Source organism: Lactuca sativa, chromosome 8 (genome assembly GCF_002870075.4).
Source record: "Lactuca sativa cultivar Salinas chromosome 8, Lsat_Salinas_v11, whole genome shotgun sequence".
Lineage (NCBI taxonomy): Eukaryota > Viridiplantae > Streptophyta > Magnoliopsida > Asterales > Asteraceae > Lactuca > Lactuca sativa.
This window is the reverse complement of record NC_056630.2, coordinates 54,504,336-54,516,531: the sequence shown is the minus strand read 5'-3', so window position 1 is coordinate 54,516,531 and position 12,196 is coordinate 54,504,336. Positions and strand designations below refer to the sequence as shown.

The following is a 12,196-nucleotide window of genomic DNA, read 5'->3' as shown; positions in this document are numbered from 1 at the left end:
TTCAAGAAGAATGAAAAAAGGTCCTGGAAATTCCAAATATGATACCTTGTTGGATGCATTTTCAGAATCAATAGTCGCTAGAAAGGAAAGAGATTTAGCAAGAGCGGAACATTATATATGAAAGTATGGTGATGTAACAAGCTCATTGACCGAGGAATACTCGATTAGTGATTATATGACGACTTTAGAAGCTACACCTGGTGTTGGTGCAAGATCTTACACTAAAGCATTGTCCTTCTTTCCTGATATTAATTGGAGAAAAATGTTCCTAATGATGTCTGAGAATAGGAGGAAACACTGGCTTGATAGTTTAGATGAGTAGTTGTTTTAGAATTTAGGGATGTCGTGGCTTGATAGTTTAGATGAGTAGTTGTTTTAGAATTTAGGGATGGCATATAAACATATTACACTAGTTTATGTTTTGATGTTTATGTAGAAACTTGATGTCATTTTGTGGAACATTTTGATGATATGTATGGAACTTGATGTGCGATTTTACTTTTTTTTTCGTGTTATTTTACTTGATGGGCATTAAATTCAATGGTTTATGGTGCAGATAAAGTGTCCCAATGTCATATTCATCGGATAGTAGCTCTTACTCAGATGATGACGATGATGATTTGGATGATATGATGATGATTGCTTTCTTAATAAAGAACAATAGGAATTTTATTGACCGAACTCCTTGTAGGACATCTATGCTAAGTGGAAAAGAATACATTCGAGAGATAATGTGCGGTAATCCTAACCAGTGTTATGAAGCAATTAGGATGAAGCCACATGTTTTTTTAAACTTGTGTGATAAACTAAAGATGATGAATTTATTGGAAGATTGAAGGGATGTTAGTGTAGAAGAAGGTTTGACAATAAGTTTGCGGATTTTATGTCATGGAACAAGCCATAGAATGATTTCGGATCGTTTTCAACATTCTACGGGGACTGTACATTATTGGTTTAAGTATGTGTTAAGAGCTTTGAAGGCATTTGCTCTTACAGTAGTTAAAACAACTAACAGAGGTGAAGTTCAACCAAAAATTCGAGCAGATTCGAGATGGTATCCATTCTTTAAGGTATTCATTGATCTCTTTGTTAACACTTATACATAAAACCTCTATCTCTCTAACATACATAATTTAATGCAGAATTATATCGGTGCTATTGATGGCACTCATGTAGCAGCTTGGGCTCCATTATCAAAACAAAAGTCATTTCGCGGAAGAAAAGCAGTGCTTGTTACACAAAATGTGATGGCGACTTGTTCCCATGATATGATGTTTACTTTTGTGTATACCGGCTGGGAAGGAACAGCGAATGATTCTCGTGTATTTTATAACGCTGTTATTAGACCCTAAAACAAATTTCCAATACCGACCGGTGGTAAGACTTCTCAACAGTTCTTTACCTAATTTATTTAATCTAGTTTCTAAATACTCGACTTAAGTATATATTTGCTTTATGTGGTGTAGATTATTTCTATGTTGTTGATAGTGGGTATCCAAATCTAAAGGGATTTTTAGCTCCATATCGTGGTGAGCGGTATCATCGGTCTGATTGGCAAGGTGGTAGTGGAGTTAGAGGAAAGAAAGAATTATTCAACTTTGTACATTCATCAGTTCGGAATGTCATAGAGCGGGCATTTGGTGTTCTTAAAAAAAGATTTCACATTTTGAAATATATACCAAACTATCCGTTGAGACGCCAAATGTTGATCCCACATACATGTTGTGCACTGCATACTTATATACGGATGGAGGATAGGGCAGACACTTTATTCAATACATATGGTGGTGAAAATTTTCAAGAACTCACAGAAGGCTTTAACGTGGTTCAAGAGGGTTTTCCTTTGGATATGACAGATCAAGATGAAATGCTTCAAGTTAGAGATTCAATTGCTAACATGTTATGGGAAAGACATACACAACGTCGTCGGGGGCGTTCACAATATTGATAACATTAAAATAGTAAAACTTGTCTTATTAAAATGTTCATTTTTATGTTAAATGATACATTGAATTTTATGTTGCTTCTTATATATTAAATGTATGTGTGGGTGGGGGTGATAGGTAGAAAGAATAAGGGTGGTAGGTAGGGTGGGGTTGGAGGTCGTGGTGGTGGGTAGGTAGGGGTAGGGTATGAGTTAGGGTAGAATGGGGTGGGATAGGGTGGGGGTAGGGTGAGGTGGGTGGGGGTGGGGTAGTGTAGGATGAGTTAAGGTAGAGTGGGGTGGGACAGGGTGGGGGTGGGTGGGGTAGGTAGGGTAGGTAGGGTGGGGTGGTGTTTGTGATATTAGTTAAAATAACAAAAAATGGAAAATGAAAACCGATAGAAAAATGCACATCTAAACGCGTTTTCTAATTTTCTAAAACAGCAAAATGAAAAATGAATAAGATTGAACTAAACGCGTTTTCTAAATTTTCCAATGAAAAATGAAAACTGAAAATAGAAAACAGAAAACAGAAAATAAAAACTGTTTTTCCGCAACTAAACGAAATCTAAACCATTTTGAAAAACCAACGGATTAATTATTGGTTTATATAAAAAATTTGATTCGTGCATGTATGTTCTATTTCTCATATATAAAAATTGCTGAAAAAACGAACAAAACTAAATAATGTGTCTAAAATGAAAACAATTATTATATATTTACGATATTTTATTAAAAATTAAAAGAATAAATATGTCTTAGTATAGTTTTATATTATTCTTAAATAAATATTATGTATTTGTTAAATTTCAATACAATGAAAAGACCAATAAAAATGAAAAAAAAAAAAAAAAAAAAAAAAAAAAAAAAAAAAAAAAAGTAAACAAATTGCTAAAACGATACAGTACACGTTAAATGAAGGATTGAAGTTGGTGTCGGTATGATTTTCTTGTCTCGAACCAAATGGCCAAGAAATCTGAGTTGTTTCCAACCAAACTGGCAAACAAAGTTTAATAACCCCTAAATAATTTAAAATAACGCATCCGAACAAGAATTTAATTAAAAAAAACCATATGGTATCAGATTGACTTATTTTATAGTTGCGTGGCCATTGCATTATCATCCTCCAACCAGCATCCCACGTGTAATGGGTTATGCTCTAATATAGAGATTTCGATTAATTTTGAGCTCTAGGTTGATGATCAGTATAACACATAAAATAATAATTAAATACAAGGTTTTTAATGTCGATAGAAGATTTCACAGCACAATTTTGAGGTTCGAAGAGTGGAAATTAAAAGCTTTTAAAGATATGATCAACAGTTCAACACTGATTATCCAAAACTTATTATGACTGGATAGTTGACAATAATAAAGATAAAGCCAACTCTTGGGTGATCATGAAGATCATATATCAGCGTTAGGATACAGTATCTGAGATATTAAGTTAATAAATAAAGTTGCATGTCAAAGAAAAATAGTTGACTTTTATTTTTTCATGGATTTAAATTTACCGTTAATTCAAATTTCACAATTGGTATATGGATCGAATATTTTATATCAATCTCGGCTCAAGGCTGTTTAAAGTTCAAACCTTATAAATTTACCATTCGCAAAAATCTCTTAAGAAAGTAATATGCATTACATATGAATCAATCCTTATTTTCTTAACAATCAGCCATAGACCAATATAACGCGACTCAATATTTCATCCATTCCCATCATTTTGTACTTCACAGGTTAAGAAACTAAAGTAGAGACGACAGACTTTCCCACTTGATATCAGGGGTAGACGTAGGAATATAAAGTAGCATTGGCAACACTTTTTTTCATTCAACATATACTAATAGATGTAAATATTTTTTTAGTAGTCGCATTTTAATACAAAAAAAAAAAAAAAAAAAAAATTATAAGCTGAAATGGAATAGTGACTCGGGGCATCCGGGAAACCCCTGGATCCTGATCAATGACTTTAACAGTTAACTCCATCAGCAAGCAATTGTATGTTAACCGATGACTCTTTAGTCAATTAAGCAATAAATTACTAACTGAAATAATACCATTATTCAGCATTTGATGACCTTTAGTTAGTCAAACAATAAACTAATTAAATCAAGATATCCATCACTGTTGTCATGACAAGAAACTCTACAAAATATCAACAAGTTAGGTGTGTCATAATCGTTAATCCACAACATATATAATCTCAATTAACTAACGGGGTGTTTGGGATTGACATTGAAAATAACATATTGACTTATTAGATTTTAAAAAACTCAATAAGTCTAAAAAATGTTTTAAAACTAATAAGTGTCATACGTAATAATTTTTTTGACTTTTTAAAAAAAGATTATTACTTATAAAAATGAAAAGACTATAATATCCTCATTAAAGCCTAATATTTTTAACTTATAACTTAATCTTTTTACATAAAATTAAATACTTTTAAACATGAAAACATGTCTCCTTCTTTTTTTTTTTTCTTTTTTTTTTGTCATTTTGTATATTTAAGATAATCCAAACAGATAAAAACTTAAAAAAAATGACTAATCAACTTATAGTTTTTTGCAAGTATACAAGTTAATCTGAATTTTTTAAGAACTTATTTTGTCATCACATAAGCTAATAAACACTTTTATCAAAAATTGTTTATTAAATAAACAATCTCAAACACCTCTAATTGAATGAACAATTACATCAAAGGATTCTAATTTTACCGCAATTTTATCCCAAGTCAACAATTAAATGAGCAACTGTTAACGTATCCCTCTAGATGATTATCTAAAGGACGACCTAGCTGACGGTCGCTACCCAACATAAGTGATAGACCCATACCCTCACCCTCGCAGTCTTACACTCAGACCCCGACGCTCTAGCGCAAAGGTCTAACTCAGAATGAGAAACTTTAGTCTATAGTAAGCCAAAACAGTACTAACCACTTCCCATGACGACAGGTGTAGCGCTCAAAGCGCTGCCCTTCGGTAGATCTGCACCAATAGCAAATAACCGCTAGTGGTGCATGATCCGCCAATAAAACGCCTCCAAGTCCTGTCGGCCCAGACAAGACAAAAGGTACTGTCGGAGACATGCTCCTATGAAAATACGTATAAAAGAAACCCTCCTTCTCTAGATGAAGGGATTGTCTCATTAACTACATTAAACTAAACCCTAACTCTCTCATCCAATTATGGATTGGACTGTCGGAGCCTCGTTTCGGGACCACCTCCAAGACGACGACTGGCATTGGTTCTTTCTTTGTTGTTATTCTCAGGCTTAACCCAGATGAAGCTATCCTCAAACGACGTTAAGCTCGAAGAACATATCATAATATTTGGCTTCATCCGGGTGTGTACTTAGAATTACACAACCTTGATACGACCTCAAGGACCATATTGTCCTCCACTCGGTACCCATTGTCAACCTATCAGTTCTCTCTAATAGCAGGAATATCACACATTCCGCTTTTCACTCAACAACCTCCGATGTTCTACCCTTATTTCCAGTAGTCGCATAGATCCATCCCACAAACACCACCATTGCAAGAATCCAACCCCAACTTGTCATCGAAGCAGCAACTCAATGTCTATGCTCAACAACCTCAGGGTCGAATCCAAACATGCTCCAACAGTTGGAATCGGGTTCACAACCACAATAGAGCATGTAATCAAGCCCCCAGCAACAACCATACATCTCATAAGCATCGATGTACAACTAACCGTACGAGAACCCATACTAAGCTGAAAATTTTATTATGTACAATGGTTTTCCGTAATCACACATGGAAAACCCAATGAGAAGCACCAGCTCTACTTTTTGCCAAAAGCTCTTGCAGTGTGAGATCCCACACTCGACGATCATACCAAACATCCCCAAGTATGACGGTACAACCGACCCTGATGAGAATATTGACACCTATGAGTAGATGATGACATCTCTAAGGATGGACAAGCGGTTCATGTGCACATATTTCCCTGTTATGCTATCAGGAAACGCTAGAAAGTGGTTCAAGGCACTGCGACTGGGCAACATCTCGAGTTTCGAGCAGTTACGATACCTTTTCCTCAACAATTTCATGCAATGAAGGGGAAAGTAGATGTGAACTCCATAATGGCATGCAAGCAAAAAGAAGGAGAGTCAATACGGGCATATTACGATAGATTCACTTTGGTGAATCTCAACGTCTCGGGCTATGAAGAGTTCCTTGTAACTGGCGCCTTCACCCAAGGTCTACTCCCTGACCCTTTGTCAAAGAAGATGCAAGGGATGGTACCTCAGTCAAGAGATGAGCTAAAATACAGAGTCAAGAAATACCTTAGACATATCGAGGGTGAGGAAAGGAAGGAAGACAACCTAAAGGCCATTGTAAATGTGTACATCAAGCAAGAAGAAGCAAACTCCCACTCAAGCCCCAACAACCGAGACCACCGTGACAGGAGCCATGACAAGCACAACTGGCACTTGAGGCACCCATCCCGCAGATTTCATCCGTTTGGTATAGATGAGCCCTGGAACCATCGAACTAAGGTGCATGGCATTGAGAAAGCACCTTGAAAGGAGTACAAAGAGAAAAGGAAGTAATGTGAGTATCACAAGAACAAAAATCACAACACCTGCGAGTGCACGGTATTGAGGAAAGAAGTAGAAGAAAAGCAGCTAACAGGCGACCTCTCCGACATCGCAAGAGACTTGAGATCCAAGTTCGACGCTGACCAGTGAAACACTCGAGCTCGGAAGGATGCCGAATAACACTAAGTTGAGGAGGAAATCCTCTCCATCATGGGACCCCATAAGAGAAGTGAGTGCTATGAAACAGACGATGACATTGAGGTACCACCTAAAAACATCCTCAATATTAGTTTTTTGTCAGAAGATCCAAGGATGTTGGGCTAGAATACAAGGGATCCACTCCTGATAACTGCCTGCATACGCCAATTACAAATCAGTTGTGTCTATGTAGACAACGACATTGGTATCGACATCCTTTACGAGCATTGTTTCCAGCAATTGCCAACCTCCTGGAAGGAAGCTTTAACACCTCCGACTGTCGGCCTACTCATAGGGTTTACATAGCACAACTTATGGCCACTTGGTATTATACATCTCCCTCTTACTATAACCAGTCAATGAGAGAAGAGACAAGGTCACACACAGAATAATGTTTTCAATTGTACGCATCCCGATAGAGCACGATGTCCTGCTCGGGCGACCGACGCTCTTCAAACTGCGGGTCATACCATCGGCGAACCACAACATTGTGAAGTTTTACACGAGTACTAGATCACCCACTATCATTGCCAATAGCCCGTGTGTACATTGTCGCTATCAGACCCTCGCTGCCTCAGAGCTGGCACGAACCTCAATTGAAGAACAAAAAGCAGGGCAACTAGGAGAGAAGAGCAGGATAACAAAGCATGAATTTGTAAGGTCAGTAGGTACAAGCACACCTAGAATCAATCTCCCTAGCTAGGTCGCAAACCGAATGGTGGCAAGAAAGCACAACATGTTGTAGAGGAAACACATTAGCTACCTTGACCTGAGTGAAACAATGCTGCTCTGCAACTGATGTGCACGGAAGTACCCACTAATTTTAATATTTATAACCTAACAAACTTAGACTAACTATACACTTATAGGCAGCGTACCTAGTCAGATTACAGTATAGCTTGGGTAAGTCGGGTGTTGATCACAAGGAACGGTGTTATTAATTTATATATTCACTACTAAATTAATCTAATTATTAATAAGCTAAAAGGGTTTGTATCTAATTTTGCAAGTTTAGATAAACTTAATTCTTTAACAAAAACACAATCAATAAACAAAATACTTATGTTAGTTCGAATCCACTTTCACTAAATGGTTATACATTAGTCAAGACTATTACCGTTGGTTACCAATTTAAGAAGTATTAGCAGTTTAGTTCTAAACCTACTAATTATTAATCAATTCATGTAAATCTATGTATGGTCACACAATAGTTAAAACATAATCAATTATTAAATAAGATTGGAGATATGAAGATTGATTAATCAAAACACAATTACAGTCATAATATGCGTTCTCTAACACAGCTTAATTCAATAATTCAATTACTTATCTAAGATTGGTTTGATCTTAGATCTAATAAACTATTTTTCACTTTGTTATTAGGTATTCATATTCATGCAGATTTGTGTTCACTAACTACACAGAACAAGAATTTAAAGCACTTAAATCATTAACTAAACATGCTAGGTAAAATCAATCAACACAAGCATATAACCAACAAATAAAGTCAAATCTAATGCATTCAAACCATGAGTTCCAGCCTCATCTAGCTAACAGAAGCAGCTAGATTTAGCTGGACATATAATAGCTAAACAGTTAAAAGCTATAATCAAACACATGTTTAGTGTACCAAGTTTATAAAGCAAATTATGAACTTCCTCTTCTTTGGTGTTGAAAACCACTTCCAGATCTATTTTTCTTCTGAATTTCGCCTTTTGGAATCTCTTTCTTCTGCCAAAAGTCTCTTCAATTCGCAATGGTCAAGGATATATATAGTTTCCCGATTTTAATAATTCACGTCGTGAACAATAAATTATTCACGTCGTGAATACAAGATAACCGTGTTCGGAAAGGATTCCTTCACCTGCGTACATATCTTCTAGAACTTAAGCTCACGTCGTGAATCTTCCAATTCTCATGACGTGAGAACGCTTTTCCCTGATTTTCTTGTCCTTTAATCTTTTAACTCCCAAAGTTTCTTCCTTTAATGTTTTTAGTCCCTTTTCTTCATAATGTCTTCTTTTTGGCTGCAAATAACATTTAAACTCATAAGTACCATTATTCTAAACAAATTACCAACTTATATATAAAAATGTACTTAAATATTGCCTAAATATAGGTATAAATATGGCAATATCAAAATACCCCACACTTGGGCTTTGCTTGCCCTCAAGCAAATTTAAACTTAACCCTTTATTACTAACATCACATAGAACAATCCGATTCCAACTCAGCCATTATGCCAAGACCTCAAGGCATGCATTTGTGTCTAAAATTTTCCTAAAGTACCCCCATACTTTAAATACTCACAATCTTCATAAACACGCGCCCACTTCTTTCGAACAATGCTCATTTTATGCAACCCTCCGAATCCATTCGCAGAAATCTTACTTAACCTCAAAGTATTTTTGTAAAGCTACCCAAGCATACATAAACTAGAGAATTACAACTTTAAGATGCCAATACTTGGAGTTCTTGAATTCTTCACTTCTTTGATAGTTTAATCTTGATTTCTTTGAATTCACTTCTTTCATGATTTGATTTTTGGTATCTTCAACTTTTGAACTTTTGGAATTTTGATCTTTTGATCTTCATACTTTGATAGCTCCAAAACTCTTCAAGAATTCTTACTTTTCAGTAATTTCTCTCTCTTTTTTTTACATGTATAACTCACTTTTTTCACTCAAAACCTACATGCTTAAGCAGGGGCGCTTAACTTCAACCTTTATTGGTTAAGACATAGCTTTCCTGGATACATTTCAGGTTTAGGCTGCTAAACATATTGCATCCCTCAAGCTAAGCGATGTGTTTTTGTTCCATGATTTCACTAAAATAAGGGAGGCCACAAATGCACTATAACGTGTATTGGCTCAACTAAACATTTGAGCTTTTATCGGATCATCCCATATATTATTACTAGATTAAAATTTTCAATTTTCAAAATTTACCATTATCTAGCAATTAACTTTTTCTACCCCCTACCCCACACTTATTTCATACAATGCCCTAATTGTATGCCTAGGATAAATCAAAATTAAGAAAACGGAGAAAAAGGAACAGACTCCCCTGGGATAGCGGCGTAAGCATCTCCAAAAGTGTGGGAAACGCGCATCTTGAATATGGACTCTGAGAAATAGAAACTTGGATCTTGAACATGCGAGATGAGGAATGTACCGACAAAACATGAAATCGAGCCTTCAATCTTCTACAAATGTGGTGGAAATCTCCAAAATAGAACGAGTAATGTGGGAAAGCATACACCACATTGTATGGTAGTGAAAATGAGCCAAAATAATCGTCATAATAATGACACGAAGAATGGTATCAACCCATGGAATAATAATATGTCAAGGGTCTTTGAACTTGTGAAGAATACCGATTCACGACGTGAGATAAGAAAAGTCACGACGTGAAGTCGCAATCACGCTTATTCTGGGAACCCCTGAGAACTGACTCACGACGTGAGAACTGGGCAGACAGAAAAACATTTAGCCAAATCTTCTTTTAATGTGCACAATTCAACCCAATGTCTTAATGTATTAAGACTCTTCTAAATTCACCATTTTTTACTCTTTCGCTGACTATCTACTCTCTTGACTCACCCCACACTTAATTGAAAATATGGGTCTCGACTCTCAACTTTAAATACTCCCGGCTAAATACATACGCACTTATATCTCGATATCCTTTTTAGGCGCTCCTAGCAATTTCTGAGAAATAACAACCAAAGAAGAATAAAAGTAACACAATATCTTAACAGTTTTTACAATCTCAAACAAAATAAAACCAAACAAAACAAAATAAAAACAAACCAAAACAAATCAAACAAAATAAAAATAGACAAAACACTCAATCATCCTCCTCATCCTCGTTCGCCCCGCTCGTCCCGGCTCCGTCGGCTCCATGTCCTCTATACTCCGTCCACCTCGGGCACATTGGGTAATGATACCCCAAATGAGGCGGCTGCTCCACTCCAAGGTGTCAAACAACGTTCTCCATGGTACCACCAATCCAATTGACACTCAAAGATAACTGGTCAAAATAACCAGCCATGTCACTCCCAAAAGGTGCTCCCACCATGGATGCGGGTGGATGCATTGGTTGCCTGCGTTCTCCCCTTCCTCTCAAGTTCCTGCGCCTCGGCCTCGGTTGTGGTTCAGGTTGGTCAGCCGGCTGGTCATCACCATCATCACCCTCACCATCTGAAGGTACTATGCCCCAATGGGACCCGAAGTTTCTGACAACCCGCATAGTCTCCAAATACCCCATGCCAAACTCATGCTCATCCACACAAGTCATGGAACGAATAATATCAGTAACAACCAAATGATACGAGCGGGCCAAACGCGTAATAAATTGTCCTACACAAATGGGGCTCCCAGGCCACGAACTAGCTGCAGACCTGGCCAGAAAACATGCCAGAAAATAAGGAATATTGCAACACACGCCGGGCTGTAAGATACACCATAAGAAGAATAAATTTTGCTTTGTCACTTTATCTCCATGCCTCCAATGATTGATGCAAAATGTGATGAAACGGTGAAGTAAGCGATGGATCGGGGACCGAATACTGCTCTCGGGAGACACTCCGGAATTAAACATTCTGGACGCAATATTATGCCAGAAAGCATACCCAGTGACACCCTCCATATATCCTCTAGCAGCCGCGCTCAAAAACATACCAAATTCGGGAGTCATTGCCTCTTTTCGATCATATAGTCCAACTCTCCAAGCAAATTCAATGAGGTTGCGCTCCCGGTACTCACCCCCCAACCGAAACACCAAAGCTTGCGACCAATGTTGGGTTTGGACTGTCTCCTAGAATGTCACTATTGAGAAAAAATCAACACAAAATTCCTTATAGACCCGCTCTTGAATCCGAAATAGATTGTGCCAACCCGAACAAGTGAACGAGTATCCATCTCCAATAAATACTTTTGTCAAAAATGGGGACAACCTTTCCACGAGCCCAACTTCCCTCAAACGTGTCCAATTGATTGTAGGATCAACAACAATCTCGCGGTTATAAAGCCACCCTAACTTGTTGTTCCATCGGGTCAAGATGTCACGGGACATGGTGGTGGGAAAATTGTAAAACGGGTGCAAACCCGCAACTCCAAGAGGTATTTCCCTTCTAGGTTCCATCTCTGCAAAAACAAGGAACAAACACAGCGAAAACAACAACCCAACAGTTTAGAAATAAAAGTAACAAAGAACTTGCACAGTCCAGAATTCACGGCGTGAGTTCGTAGTTAGATTCGATATTTGGTCTTGTTTCTGTACAAATCGGCCATGATAGTGTTGGGGGTTTACTCCTATGACATTCTCAACCAATAATCAACTATATTCCAAGGGTAATTCACGAATCTTAGGGCGTATTTTATACAATTTAACAAATGAACAAACCCTAGCCCTAAATTCAACTATTAGAGCAAAATTAAACATAGAATAGAAGAATCATTACCTTGTATGGAATTATTACGTAAATAAGCACAAAAATTGAGTATT

General features: G+C 37.0%; 1 protein-coding gene across 1 annotated transcript; it reads left to right on the top strand.

Moving 5' to 3' along the window:
- The first annotated feature begins 569 nt into the window (after positions 1–569).
- LOC111899958 (uncharacterized) lies at positions 570–1,948 on the top strand. The gene is made up of 4 exons (XM_023895837.2): positions 570–782; positions 960–1,070; positions 1,143–1,322; positions 1,421–1,948. Exons 1-4 carry the CDS (start codon positions 570–572, stop codon positions 1,946–1,948), a joined length of 1,032 nt encoding a protein of 343 aa, XP_023751605.2.
- The last annotated feature ends 10,248 nt before the right edge of the window (positions 1,949–12,196 follow it).